The following is a 15,371-nucleotide window of genomic DNA, read 5'->3' as shown; positions in this document are numbered from 1 at the left end:
GGCATGTGTCAGCAGAGCTGTTTTCTCCAGGCAGAGTGCACCTACTCTAATGGTGAGGTGCACAGTGACAGAAATGAGACGTTTGAGGCATGGCTGATATAGCAGTGGATGTGTAGCTGCCAGCACTGTAGCTATGAATACTGCACACCTGGTACTGTGATAGGCTTACCTCGGACAGCAAGGTTGAATTCAGTGTCTTCCCTCCCTTCCTCCTCTCCATTCTCTCTCTTGCTCTGTGCTATTAATGGATTAGAGATTATGTGGCTTTTTTACCTGATGTTGTGTTTATGTACTGCAGTATCGAATGCCTTATCAGTTGAAGGGGTACTCACAGAGGAAATAAAAACTAGATTCTTGCTATAGCAAAATAACATGTACTGCAGAACATCTGCTACAATCATATCTTCCATTTATATTTCTCTAAATAGTTAATTTTGTGGTTTGCATTGGTTTAGGTTTTGTTGTTTCTGTCAGCCCCTTCAGAAAACTGTTACAGCTTTTACAGCTTTTCTGTTGTACGTGTTCCCATGGCGTCCTAAAGATTGTTTTTGCTTGGAAGACCCTTTTGTTTGCGAAAATCCTTTTGTGCTAAAATGATATTTAACTTTCTCCTGTCAAAAATGTATTGTCTGTTAAGTTACATTTTACAGCTTTTGTATGTTCTGCTTATCTAATGTAATGAAAATACTTTCTGGCTTTTCATTTTGAAAACCTGCTTTGTTGGATTTGGATCTTGAAGGTTTATTCACACTTGAAAGTTCTATTCTAAAACACTGTACTAAGTATTTTTTAATACTCTAATCACTTGAAAGCTTTTCTAGAATAGCCTGCCTGTAATATGACATTACCAAAATTGGAGCTTTTCAGTTGCTTAAAAACATTTTCTATCAACATTGCTTGCTCAAAGCTGCTTACTCTCTTCTTAAAGAATGGGAGAGAATATTCTAGTCTTAAAGTACTTGGAATTGAAGGAGCACATCAATACAAACCCTTCTTACAACTTGGAGCAAATAGACTATCAACAAAGGAAAATTTTCAGTGAAAGATTGCAATTTTGACTCACTCATAGATTAAAGCTGTAGCTGGCTGAAACCTAAAATGTTGCTGTTCTGCTGAACTGCAGTTCTTAGCACTCTGGATAAGATGGCTTAGAGCAAAACTAGAAAATATCCCTTCAGTGAGTGCTTAGGAAATAATCTGCCCAGGGAGAACCCTGCTGAAATGCAAACTGCTCTGAAGCACACTTTGAAAAGTACTTTGTCTTACCACACTGCATTTGTTGCTGATATTTTTGGTGATGTTACTTGTTTTTATGTTGCTGTCTCTAACCACTTAAATATGTTTTGCTCTGCAGTATCCTGTCATCTTTTAAAGAGAAACTCTTATTTTCATAGTGGCAGAACTGAGGTTAAGCAACTTTAATTACATCTGGATATTTTTTAATTACATTTGTAATCAGACATCAAAACAAGAGCCTGTAAATGAAATCCAAACTAGTAGTCTATTTGCCTTTCCCTGTTAGACAGCATAACTCAATGAAGACTTGAGTAATGGTTAAAGCAAGTTTTATTTCCTACTACCCTTACACAACTGAGAGAGGATGCAAAGCTTCCTGTTCCAGGACAGCATGAATAATTTGGTAAAGGGCATGTAGTTGCTGATGTAAAATAGCACTTAAAATGCTTTGTAGTATCTAACTGCAGTTACACGGGGCTACATCTTTGGTAGACGTGTGCTTTCGCATCAACAAGCTTCTCACAAGATGTCTTCTTTGAACTTTAATTCAGAGTTCTTAAAAAAGGATGAAATAACTTGAATATATTCCATTGTGTGCTGCCTTTCCCCACGTTCTTCAAATAATTGTGTATCTTAAATTCATTTGTATTAAATCCATAGGGATGCTTCGTTTGGGAACTGCACGTACAATCTTACGATCTTGGACTGTTTGCAGGGAATAAATAAGGTAATAACACTTTTTCTTAGCAAAAGAGGTTTCAATTGACTTGTAAAACAAGAAGGAAAATACTGTGAAAATATATTAGATCTGGTTTCAAAGCAAAAGCTGTGAGTTGAGATGTGTTCTGTCATGAAGCCTGAGTTACTGAGGACTGCAAGTAGTGAACATGGAGTAAGATTACACCTTTATCTAACTGGCTAGCCTCTGACAGCTTTCTGAACTTCACCTTCTGATTCAGAATGTGCAAACACCCCAGGCCTGGCTGTTCTTAACACTGCAAGGCAGTGCACTAGCTCTGCTCTAGATCTGCAATAGATCATATATGATGAGTGGTAAAAGGGAATAACGAAAGTTCATAAAGTCAAATGTGACAGACATCTAGGTATACTATGATTTAATCTGATCTGTTCGTGCAAGTACTTGGTCCCAACTTACCCCCCAAACACTTGGTTCACCTGTATCTTCTCCTAATTGTTTACAAAGAATGAAAACTAATGTATCTTACTGGTGTTCTGATGTGTCACTTTCAACAGGCCTGGTCCTGGAGAAGATTAAGCTCCAGTATGGCTTTGTTTAAAACATAACATCACATCTTAATTTGCAGCCTTGTGTTATATACTTCATATTCTAAGCAAAGATGAGATTTTTGTCCATCATTTCCCAGTGATCTTGATGAAGGGAGCAAGCTGTGTGAACAGCTCTATACAGACACTTTGTAGATTATTTGTAATTCTTGTAAGTGTGGCAAAACAAGTTTTTCTTCAAAATTGAAAACAGAGAGATCCAGCTTAATATTTTTAGTTCTGTGGGGGTGGGAAAGGAGCTGTCAGTTAACAGCAAGACTCTAATTTGTGTGGCATTCTACAGCTCCTGAAGCTCTGTGAAGCAGTCAGTGCAGTCCCTGTAATTTATCTGCAACAGACTTGTCAGAAGGACTTTGAACATTGGTTTTTCCTCCTTTGTTCCCATAAAATTTCTTACTGAATTTTTGTCCAATTCACCTACAGAGGAAAAAGCCACTTTTAGCAAAAACCTTAATCTAAAGAAAAATCTCAGTCTACCTGGGTAAATTTGGTGTTTGAATTACATAACATGTAATTCAGGGGGCCCACAAATTCTGGAGTGCAGCCAGCCAACCATGCTAAAATGAAATAGGTTTTCCTGTTAAGACAAACCTCTTGGTACCTTGGGTTTCATGACAGCCCCAGTGTTGAGCCTGCATTGTCTATAACAAAGCTATTTTTCTTCTGTCTTTGAAAAAGTGCTTTATATGTAGCAAATAATGGCAGAGTGATGATGATTGGGTTTTTTTAAATCACAGATCTGTGGTGTGGTTTTATCGCACCTTAATGCTAGAGTGTTGTGTAATGTCTGTACTTCTCTCAATGCATTACATTGAGTATAAATATACTCTGCAGAGCTGTCTTCCACCTATTCCGTGGCAGAAATTCGGGCTATAAATTCCTTATTCATAGAATTGGGTTTTGGTATGGTATTATATGCAAACTTTTAGTACAAAATGGGCTTTTAATAGTAGTTTAATAGTAGTCCAGTAATCAAATACAAAACTTGACTTCTTTCAGCCCTATAATAAATACTGGGTAATGTAGTCTAATGAAAGTCATTCTGTCAGTGGAATGTGTATTAAAAGCAAATCACAAAACACAGGTTATAGATAGTATTTTATCCTGCATGTGCCATTTTACCTGGGTATGATGGTGATAAAGTCAGAGTATCATATTAAGCATAGAAAATCAATAAATCTATTGGTCTATATTTTATGTCCACCTGCATGAAAATGTATTCAGCATAGAAATCGTTGAATGGATGTATGACAAAAAGGGAATTGCTTTTTAATTTGTCATCTGCCTTACAATAAAAACCATATGTACATAGTGGGATGGGGAGAATCAATTTGATGATTTAAGTGATATGCAACAACCTTATGTCTCATTGTCTTTGAAAGGCTAAAAAATAGCCTGACGTGCTTTAGTGACATTGTTGGAGTTTTTGTTGTGTGTTAACCTGTGCAAAATGTTATGTTGTCTTAACATAGAGGCTTCAATAAACCAAAAGCCGAAACATTCAGTGTTTTGGGTTTGAGCTCAAAAACAGTATTATAAAATTAGATTCTATGTCATATTTTGGTATAAACTGACACCTTGTTGCCTTTTAGGCCTTGCAGCATGGATTTTTTGACTTTAAGACATTTGATGTGGATGAATATGAACACTATGAGGTTTGTACATTTAATAATGAGTTGAATGTGTTTCGTTTACCTAAAATAAGTTAGAATATACAGGGCCCCACAACTTAAAACATACTGGAAATGCATTTTAATTCAGGTAAAACCCAGTGTTCATATATAAGGTATGTCCATCTAAACCTGTGTGCTGTGCGTGAAAAACATGCAGGATGAATACCCTTGCCCTTTCCGTGCATCACATAATAACTCTACTGTTTTCCTGTAGGCCTTCTGGCTTCTGGAACCTCTTTCATGCTTTCCCAGCCTTCCCTCAGGATACGTTCCAAGGTCTCTCAGCTGACCCACAGAGTCCGTGTTTTTTTCCAGCACTTGTTGAGCTGCTTCCTGAGATGCCATTAGTCCCAAATGTATGATAGTATTTTTAATAGCTACAGAGATTAAGCACATTTTGAACTTTTTGTAGTAAGGATGGATTATGTGGGCATTCTAATAATGAAAATATATCCAAATATTTCCCTAATGAAGTCCCAGAAAACTAATACCTAAAATAAGTTAGAATATACAGTACCCCACACCTGAAGAATAGATACTCTGGTTGACTCTAGATGCTTCTAGGATTTTGTTCTCTAACATATACGCTTTTAACTGCTAATAGTAGACAGTTATCTCTTATTATTAACTCTTCTTAGAGTTGTATTACTTTACTATAGCCAGTATTTTTCCCTGGCAGCCCTTGTTTCAGAAAACATGGAAATAATTAGAAGAAATTTTCTGAGTCTGAAAACATTTCAAGATTTATTCCCTTAAGCTGAATATTTCTAATATCAAATAAGGACAACTGCTTTTCTTAAATGTATGTCATTTTTGGTAAACAACTGTTTTAAAAGCAAGAAGTTGTGGGTGACTCAGTGCTTATCTGAAATACATACAGCTATAGGGCATACCTCAAGAAAGAGGGTGAAGTCAGGAGAGGAATAAACTACAGAAAAACTGAATTTGCAGCACAAATCTCTACAGTAGATATTGGCTGCAGCAGGCACACTATAGCATATAGCTAGTCACTGAACTTAAAAGCACTTGTAGAAGGAGTTCTGTACACTGCAATGTTCCCGAATGGTTAAATTGAGAAATTGGAGTAGTCTTAGCTGAATTACCAAAATTCAATGACCAGTAACTAAAATGTAAAATATGAAATTGCTGGGGGTTTCCTTCCTCTATATACAAAAAGAAGAGGTTTGTCTGAACACAAATGATGGTTGGGAATACTTAGGATTAGGCATTAATCTGCCTGAAAAAAAAAGTATTGGAATAATTGACTAATGTCCCGTTATTTTGTTTGATGCTGAACATTACTTCAGTCTGTGAAAAGCACATATGTGTGAGTGGTGTTTAAGTAGCTGCCTGCTGTCTGAGGTCTTCTATGGTTTTATGCCTTGTGGTCAGCTTTGTATGTTTAGGTATGTCCTGTGCTACATTTCAGAACCTTTAAATGTTCCAGATTTTGCTGTGTTAGGTCTCCAAATGTGTAGTTTTCTGGAGAAAAGTTGCATAAGACTTAAAGGGGGCAGCTAAAGGAAATTCTATTTCACGTTTGTAGCTCTTTCACCTCACTCCGTGATCAAGGCAGCTAATTCCCCTTTTGTTGGACTAAATGTAAAATACTCAAGTTCTCCTTTTTGTTAATCATAACGTTGTTTGCATGTGGTGTTGAGTATATACAAATACATCTGTAGTTCGGATTGGTTAATATTTCAAGAATTCACAGTAACCCATGTAGCTATAAAGAACAACTTATTTCACAAATAAAGCTGGTAATACAGGTACAAAAATACATTTGACTTACTGAACAAGACTTCTTCCCTGAAGGGGTAGAGGTGCTCTAGTGTTGACATTGCAGTTTGAGACACAACTCTGGGTGATTGTAATATCCTGACCTGGCTGGAAGATGGGTTCACTGCTCCTTATGCAACCTTGTTCACTTCCAGATTTCTCTCTGTGAGGACATTTGGAGCAAGCCTAATGGGCTTAGCAAAGCAAACAGTGGGTGAATTGCTTACAGTAATGTCCATTATCAGATCCTTTCACTCATTAGGATGTTTTGAGGAGCTGACAGCTAAAAACATAAGCTTAATAATGCAGCAGAACTGAGTGCCATGTCCTTAAAAGTCACACTGAGAATAACTGCATTGCTACATGAGGAATGAGCGCTTTCCAGTTAGGATGAAAGAAAGGCAGTTCTGCACTTTAGTCAGACATTTCCAAAGAAGCTTCCAGTTTTCTGGCACTGCCATGATTTGAAAAGCCTTTTTGAAGTTTTTGTTTAAAAGTGGGCAAGAAATGCAAAAGCTCCCAATTTGAAAATGTTCTCAATTTAGTCTTTTTGTTTGATTTATACTTTGCTTCTGTGATTACTGGCTCATCAGAGCTTATGCCAAGATGTAGATTTTGGTTTCTACAGGGAAATTAGAATTGTTTTTAAGGACTAATTGGTTTTAAATTGTTTTCTGTGAATTGGATTTTTTTAGCCAATGCCTTACAGGGAAGGGAAGCATTTTTCCATATTCTTTCATTAAAACATACAAGAATGTTGGTAAGTTTTATAAGTAGGTATCTTAAACTGCTGAAACCCCTAAGAGAGAAATATCTTAGAGAGAGGATCTTTCTGCTTTGCTTGGAAGACTTCAGCCAAACTGGTTTGTGTCTCATTTTATGAAGAGATTTCTGCAAAGCACCTTATGATTGGTTAGTTTGTCCCATATAGATAAGATGGTTAATTCCATTTGAAGTGTTTTGATTTAAGGTAGCAACAACATAGCGAAAAGTAAAATAAACTCAAGATTAATTCTTCTGAATCTTGTCTGTACAGATACTGAAATGCTTTTCTCTGTTTCTCCTGACATTTTTTTATAGCGAGTGGAAAATGGTGACTTCAACTGGATTGTTCCAGGAAAATTTTTGGCATTTAGTGGACCACACCCAAAAAGCAAACTTGAAAATGGTATGGTGAATATTGTAATGTCCCATTTCCAGCATGTGGAACAGTCCCACCCAGTGAATAGAAGATGAGAGGTTTATAGGTTAATTTTCAGAAATAATCATACAGTGAACATTTTATATGCAACGATAGAGCTTATTTCCAAAGGTTTTAGAATTCTTCTTGGCTAGAAGAATTCCAATTCTCCCAACAGTCAGTGGCTTCCATTCAGTGATGAAGTGCCTGAGAAATTCAGGTCCTTCCTTTTTTCCCGGAACCTGACACCTGATACAATAAGTGTGCAGAATTAAAGGTGAGTTGCATAAAGCAAAAGAGACTGTAACAAAGGAAAGACTTTTAAAAGAAGCTTGCCTTTACTCCTGAAGATTCTTGGCATAATGGGAAGAACCTATGTGATTCTAATGGAATAAAAAAGAGAAACTTGATAAACAGAGGGAAAAGAGAGACTTGGTTCAGCTAGAAGGGAACTTGGTAATTTAAAAACTGCAATCAGATATTTGCTGAATTTCAACTTACTCCTTGTGCTTCTTCCTTTCATAGGTTATCCTCTTCATGCACCTGAAGCCTACTTTCCCTATTTCAAGAAGCATAATGTCACATCAATCATAAGACTCAACAAAAAAATTTATGAGGCCAAACGTTTCACTGATGCTGGGTTTGAGCATTATGACCTGTTCTTCATAGATGGAAGCACACCAAGCGACAGCATAGTTCAGAGGTTCCTCAATATCTGTGAGAATGCTGATGGGGCTATTGCTGTGCATTGTAAAGGTGTGTGCACTTTTATTTCTCAGATTGAAGTTCAAGATGAGTATTAATCCATAGAGTTTATATAGAAATACGGCATTTAAAAATAACACTTTCCAGTCATGAAAATAATATTGCTTATGATACTTGGCTAAATATATGATAAATGTTTGTTATTTTCATGCGCATAGTAAGTTCTTTCATCCTACGCTGCTACTTGCAGTAACTGACAATCTGTTGTTCATTGTCTCATTTTTTCTTAGTATCGCTAGAAGGCCTGAGTTTGAGTTGATTTCTCTTTTGCATTATGCTTCCACAGCATTATGATAATTGGTTAGGAAATGCAAAAGACTGAAAGGTTTTCTTTGTGCTTTTGGACTGTTGTCCATTTTTCTGTGGAGCATGACTTTTCACATTTCAAGTTAATGTGAGTTATTGTGATGCCAGCATTTCAAACCTGTCTGTTTCAGCAAAACAGCTACAAAACATGCTTAATCAAGGATGATTAACAAAGGTTTTGAAGGGTTTGGCTTGATTTATGTTTGCAGTTGTGTAAGGACATTGTGGAGACGAATGCCTTGCTGGTCTGAAACAAGAACAGTGCTATTCATCATTTTTCCATGAACAATAAGTGTGCATATCTAAGATAAGTTTATTTGCTAACAAGTTGCTACTGTGGCTAGAACCCTACAGTTCTGGCATTAATAAGCTGGACATCTGCTAACAGAGTGAGAGTATAAGCTAGTGATCAACAGGAGTAGATTGTATTCCTTCAGCAGCTATGCCTGGAGACTAACAATGTACTTTTCTAGTGAGTTAGATATGCACTTGTTAAGCTTCCTATTTCTAAAACCAGTAAAAACCAAAATCGAAGTCCCTTTGAGAGGCCAACACAGATATTTTACAAATCAAACTTCAAATACATGCAAATAAATGTGCAGATCACAACAGAGAGCAGCATCTCCTCAGCCAGTGGCTTTTTCTTTTTCAGTTCTGTTGTGAAACCAAGCTATAAATGTATTCACTGCTACCTGTAGAAGCAGCAAGAATTTTGACCAGTGTATAATTTTATATATCAGTGGCTTGGTAATTGCTTTTTTTTTTTTTGTAATATCAGCCTTTAAAAAAACCCCAAACAACCAACTTGAGAGTAGAATTGTGCAAGTTCCGAGAGCGATCATCGCTCCATGCGTTCTTGAACCCTATTAACTTCTTACAAGCATATGTTTGTTCTTACATCTGCAGCACTGAAATCCAGTTATGTGATAGATACTAACAGAAGTTCTTTCTTCAAATATTAAGGTGGTGAATAACATTGTAAAGACATCTTCTTCTATCCTGCTTTAATTGGATACTTAGGAAATGCTCATGAATTTGTATGTGAGTGTTCATACTTGTGTTTCTGTAGCTGGCCTGGGGAGAACAGGAACACTGATTGCCTGCTACATAATGAAACACTACAAGTTCACACATGCTGAAGCCATTGCTTGGATAAGAATATGTCGACCAGGCTCTATTATAGGACCCCAGCAACACTTCTTGGAAGAGTATGTATACCTTCTTTGCTACTAAGAATGAACTGCTTCTCTGCACCCTTCTCCATCTTGCACTATTTATAGGATCTACTTTCTGTCTACTGACATCGTATATTACTGCCTGTTGCAGTATATTTAAGGTTAGTCAACTTGGGATTGAACTCAAACTTGCTAACAATCATCTTCTCTGGGGTGCTGTGTCTTTTGTCACCTTAAGGGGCAGAGGGTCTCAAGACTCTGCATGTTTGTGTTCGTATATAGCCAATGATGACACTTAGCAATTATACTATTGTGAGATTAATTTTATGGTTTTTTTTTTCTTTCTTGTAACTAAAGATTAAGTATGTAGCGGACAGCTCCTGACCTCTGTCAGATTCCTAGCATAATGCATGAAGTGTTTCTGATTTGGAGCGAAAGGTCATTAGCAAAAGAAAGGGATGGTTTTAATACAGCTTTTCTCAAAATGGACTGTACGCTTTGGGTTGAGAACATTTCATGTGCAGATAACTTGAATGGGTGATTCAAGTTTTGATCCTGACTGGAACTGAATGACAAAATCGCACTGGCTTTGGAGACGTAGGCATTAATTTCATGGTAGTAAATGCACAGTGTAGAAACCATTACAGTGCTTTTGCTGGTATCTTTTATTTGGTACAGTGATGATACTTAGTTGGAGGCATTTTCACTGTTAGGAGAAAGAACATTTAGAAAAGATACACCACAAATAAGTGTGGTGATTTAAGCCCAGCAGCAGCTCAGCACCACACAGCTCCTCACCCACTGCTCCCCACTCCCCACTGGGCTGGGGAGGAGGGTCAGAGAAAAGGTAAAGAACCTCAACCCTGTGGGTTGAGGTAAGAACAACTCAATAGTTGAAATAAAAATAAAATGTAATAATACATTAATAATAATGACAATGATGAAAGGAAATAGAGAGGAAGGACCCCTTACCCACCTCTCTTCCCCCTTTACACCTCTGCAAAAAAAAAAAAAACCAAAAAACCAAAACTGAAGTGTTTCACTGTACAGTTGCTCACCACCTACTGACTGATGCCCAGCCCACCCCTAGACAGTGACCAGCCCTTTTCTGGCCAACTGCCCCCAGTTTCTATACTGGGCATGACATGCTGTGGTTTGGAATCCCCCTTTGGCTAGTTTGGGTCAGGTGTCTTGGCTCTGCTTCCTCCTGGCTGCCTGTGCTCCTCCTCATGGCAGAGCATGAGAGACTGAAAAGTCCTTGACTGGGGTAAGTGCTACTGAACAACAACTGAAACGTCAGTATGTTACCAGCATTATTGTCAGACTAATGCCAAAACACAGTACATCAACAGCTGCTAAGGGAGAGAATTACCACAGCTGAAACCAAGACAATTTGTCTCATTTTGGGAAAAAAAAAAAATTAAGAGCTCTCCTAGATACTGTGTAAATACAGTAAAACATACACTGCTTAGAATCAGAGAATCAGTTGGGTTGGACAAGACCTTTAAGCTCATCCAGTCCAACCGTTCCCAGCCCTGCCAAGGCCACCACTGACCCATGGCACTGAGGCCTCGTCTCCACGGTGTGTGCACACTTGCTGGGACGGTGACTCCAGCCCTGCCCTGGGCAGCCTGTTCCAGTGCCTGAGCACCCTCTGGGGAAGGAATTGTTCCTCAGCTCCATCTAAACCTCCCCTGGTGCAGCTTGAGGCTGTTTCCTCTTGTCCCATCCCTTGTTCCTTGGGAGCAGAGCCCAGCCCCTCCTGGCTCCATCCTGTCAGGCAGCTGTAGAGAGCATCTTAAAATCCAACAGATATCAGAGAGAAAGAAGAAACGTTACTGTAATTCGTAACAGAAACTGAACATGAATGAAGATTCGTATTTCTTTTCCAATTCAGCTGAGTGGGCACTCCTTTATTTGACATCTGGCCCACCATTAGTCAAAATACTTTGAATCACAAACTTTCACAAACCACAAGTGCTCACTGAAGGCACATTTAACTTCTCCACACTGTGCTGATGCTTAGATGATGCGCTCTTACAAATAACTTCCATAGTAGAGCAAAACTGAGAGAGACAGTATGTAGCATGCTCAGTAAGTGCAGTTTACTTGAAAGATATGAAAAGAAGGGCCCATGTCTTTTCTGCAGTGGTATATAAATGCTTGGTTTGATTTTCATAGATAGGCAAAGTTCCATCAGATTTTTTGCACTCATACTGTAGTATTGTTCATTAAGAGTTTTTGGTATTGGCCTCATGCCAATAGAAACCTGTTGTGACAACCAGGCAAAACCCAGGGAATGTCACCAGTAGTGTCAAAATGGGATTGAGAAAGAGGGAGCCAACACCAGTTGCATCATTCTCATGTATAATCTCTTGCCCTCGGCACTGCAAAGTTGCATCTGACAAAAAATGGAATTCTTGCAGACTTCAAAGATCTTTAAATTCAGGCATGTTTTCTAGGCTCCTTCTGGTAGGTGGAATAAGAGGTCTTCCCTCTTCCCCTGCCCCATCCTTCTCCCTTCTCTTCCTGTTTTCTTGGAATGTAGTGAAATCTTCCTCGAAGTGCTTACCTTTCCCTGTATTATGGAGCAGGTTCGGGCAGTTGGCTCAGACTGCTTGCCCCTTGGGCTTTGCCATAATACTTTCAAACAAACAAAAGTTTCCAGTGCAAGTATATTCTGCCTGAATTCCTTATTCTTTTTGCCTCTGTTCAGTGTAAGACTTTAATTTTGTTACAATAATATGTAGTGGAGTCTCCATTTTTGTATGGAACTGTCATGAGTGGTACCTACCCAGCAACTTCCTTATTCAGGAATAACACAATTGCGTCAACAAAAGCCTGCTTGGCCCATGCACATTGTAGCATTATGTCTGAAATACATGAGCTTTTATTTTCTGCAACTGATACCAGAGTCCCATTCAATTTTAAATGGCTGTAACCACTTCCACTGTACAGGTCAGCTGTGATTTTACTGCACAGTGTCTTTATATATGCACAGCTCACACTAATAACAAGTTGGAAAGTGCTGTGTCATCGTTCATTCTCCACATTACATAAAAGCGTTATTTTAAATGACCCTTTAAGGTGTGTTTTAAAAGCTATTAAAATACCATTGCTAATTCTTCTTTAGTTCATCTCTTTACCCAGTCAGGGTTTGTAAGTTCAAGTTTCATTACCTGTAATATTTCTGTGATGGCTACAAACTTGTTTAGTGATGGGGGGGGGGGTGTTAATTTTAACCACTGGAAATGTTCTGGGTTTGTTGGGGTTTCTTTTTTGTGATAGATTAAAATTTATTTTCTTTCCAGGTAAAGATGTCCAGAATCCATGGGGTTTTTAGTAATCCATACGAGTAGCATGTTGGGTTTATATGTCTGCACCTTTGTTGATATGAATTGATTTGTTTTGTATCCCAAAGGAAGCAAGCAATGTTATGGCTGGAGGGAGATCTCATCCAATCAAAGCAGAAACAGCGAGTCCTTGATGGAAACATTAACAGAGTTCTTTGTGGCTTGAAGGACATTTCAATCAGTGACAGCTTGAATAAAATACAAGACTTGGATCAATATAGGCAGGTAGGAGTTTGTAGGGAAGATTTCAAATAAGCAGAGATGGAGTTGATCTGTTAATAACTAGCTATAGATAATGTTTAATTTTTTTAGCTTTGTTTTAGTACTCGGTTGCTTTTTCACAACTTTCGCAACTTTGTGGTTTCACAAGTTCTGGTTTAAACTGATGCAGGTATTTCTTCAAACTTCAAAAATTTGCATTATTTCAGGTCATTCTTTTAGGGGTTCAGTTCTTGATTGGATAAAAATAAATCAGTTCTCTTTCTGAAAATAGATTTATTCCAATTTTCTAGCTAATGATCGTATAGATGGCCATCCCTTTATCACAGTGTTACGGATTACTGATACATTTAGGGTAAGGACCTTACAGTTATTTCTTGGAAGCACAGGCATGAAATGTGAATGAACGTGATCCTACTTGGGCATTCTGGGTGAGTTTCCTACAGTATCTGTAAGAAGCAGTTTAGAGGAACTATGCGTTTGATTAATGGTGTCTTAGCTCTGTGATAACTGAAGAGCTTTCACATTGCTGACAGTGTAGCTTGATGTAAAAAAACAGGGATGTCATGGGCATCTGTCACATGATCTATCATCATCAGTAAAGGTACTATGGAATATAAAAAGTTTGTAGCTTGAGATACATAAAGTTAAATACCTAGATTTCTAAGTGGAAAATATAACACTGTGTAGGGATGATGTTGTACACCAAATGAAAACAGTTGGCACACAGCTGTGTGGGTAAAAGTAATGTTTTAAAATCTGAGCTACTACTGCAACTTTACTGCTTCCAGTATTCAAGGCAACTTACTTGCAGGTAACTCAACTACATATACACTTTGTAGCAGCTTATGTTCAGGTTCTCAATACAAATTCACAGTGCCACTTTCTTCTACTGTAAACCTCTCTATACTATGTGTATTTCATTTTTTTACATGTCATGTTAAAGTTAGTATTCAGATTTCAAAACATTTAACTTATGTCTTTATCTCTTTGGATATTTGATTATATTTCAAAATCTCATTATACTGGACTCTGTAGAAGCTCAAACTGAAGTGATGTTCCCAGTCCCCCAAATGCGTAAGGGCTCAGAATCAGAGGACAGAACAGCTATACACGGTAACTGTTGGGCAGGGAAAGACAGTGAAACAGAAGTTACCAGCATTGAGGTAACAGTGGCCTCAGTAAAATCTAGCGAAAATCTTTGTTGTTCTATAATTAATGCAACACTTGGACATTTACATGTTGGATTAACTCTTACTGTGTTACTACTTCTGTAAACCTTTTGTCTGGGTTAATGGCAGGAACTATTAAACAGAATCCCAGACTGGTTTTGGTTAAGGTAGGAAGGGACCTTAAAGCTCATCCAGTTCCAACCCCTGCCATGGGCAGGGACACCTCCCAGTAGGCCAGGTTGCTCCAAGCCCCTGTGTCCAACCTGGCCTTGAACACTGCCAGGGATGGGGCAGCCACAGCTTCTCTGGGCACCCTGTGCCAGCGCCTCAGCACCCTCACAGGGAAGAGCTTCTGCCTAAGAGCTCATCTCAGTCTCCCCTCTGGCAGGTTAAAGCCATTCCCCTTGTCCTGTCTCTACAGGCCTTTGTAAAGTCAGAAGTGCTGGTCATGAAAACAGAATGTATCTTTGTTCTTCTGCCTTGCAGCTACTCTCACTAAGTCCATTCATCCAAATTAGCATAGAAAGTAGAGTACCCACAATACAAAGACTCAGGGGAAGAGAAGTAGAAGGAAACAGGAAAAGATACAGCTTAAACCAAAGGGTCTGCTGTCATTTGTAATGTCAGCCTTATGTCCACGCTAGATTGGTATTGCAAATTTTACAAAGCACTCACTATTCTGTTTTCTGCAGAAAACAGCAAGGTCACTTAGGCACAATAGAAACTGCAGTAATGCAAACAAACACTTGTCTGAGGTCAGATGAAGCATAATGGCCATAAACTAACATAAAAGTTTCACCTCAACATGAGGAAGAGCTTCTTTATGTGAGGGTGTCAGAGCCCTGGCACAGGCTGCCCAGGGGGTTGTGGAGTCTCCCTCTCTGGAACCATCCCAAACCCACAATGGACACGTTCCTGTGTGCCCTGCTGTGGGTGGCCCTGCCTTGGCAGGGGATTGGACTGATGATCTCCAGAGGCCCCTTCCGACACTGATGGTTCTATGACTCTGTGATAACTGGTATAAGTTGTTTTAATTTGGTAATAAAAAAATCACAGTTTTCTCCTTGCTTTGTGTAGCTTCATGTTTCTCTGTTACTTAAGAAACTGTTCTCTGCTTAATACCTGGGTCTTAGAAAAGTCTGTTTTGAGTCAGAAAATATAAATAGGCATTTAAACAGTGTTGCCAGTTCACAGGATGGTTAGGACAG

At 38.5% G+C, this 15,371-nt stretch overlaps 1 protein-coding gene across 3 annotated transcripts in view; it reads left to right on the top strand.

Annotated features, from left to right (window-relative positions):
- CDC14A (cell division cycle 14A) overlaps positions 1 to 15,371 on the top strand; it is a 59,323-nt gene that overhangs the window by 32,249 nt on the left and 11,703 nt on the right. For all 3 annotated transcript variants that reach the window (XR_010610597.1, XM_065669549.1, XM_065669548.1), the window contains exons 6-11: positions 1,897 to 1,963; positions 4,134 to 4,196; positions 7,074 to 7,161; positions 7,699 to 7,929; positions 9,314 to 9,452; positions 12,841 to 12,997. Coding sequence is in view for 2 of the 3 variants with exons in the window: in XM_065669549.1 (XP_065525621.1) it covers positions 1,897 to 1,963; positions 4,134 to 4,196; positions 7,074 to 7,161; positions 7,699 to 7,929; positions 9,314 to 9,452; positions 12,841 to 12,997 (745 nt within the window). In the remaining variant the exon portion in view is untranslated. The remainder of the gene's footprint in view (positions 1 to 1,896; positions 1,964 to 4,133; positions 4,197 to 7,073; positions 7,162 to 7,698; positions 7,930 to 9,313; positions 9,453 to 12,840; positions 12,998 to 15,371) is intronic.

Source organism: Lathamus discolor, chromosome 3 (genome assembly GCF_037157495.1).
Source record: "Lathamus discolor isolate bLatDis1 chromosome 3, bLatDis1.hap1, whole genome shotgun sequence".
Classification (NCBI taxonomy): domain Eukaryota; kingdom Metazoa; phylum Chordata; class Aves; order Psittaciformes; family Psittacidae; genus Lathamus; species Lathamus discolor.
Note: the sequence above shows the minus strand (reverse complement) of the source record. Positions and strands in the feature narration are given on the sequence as shown.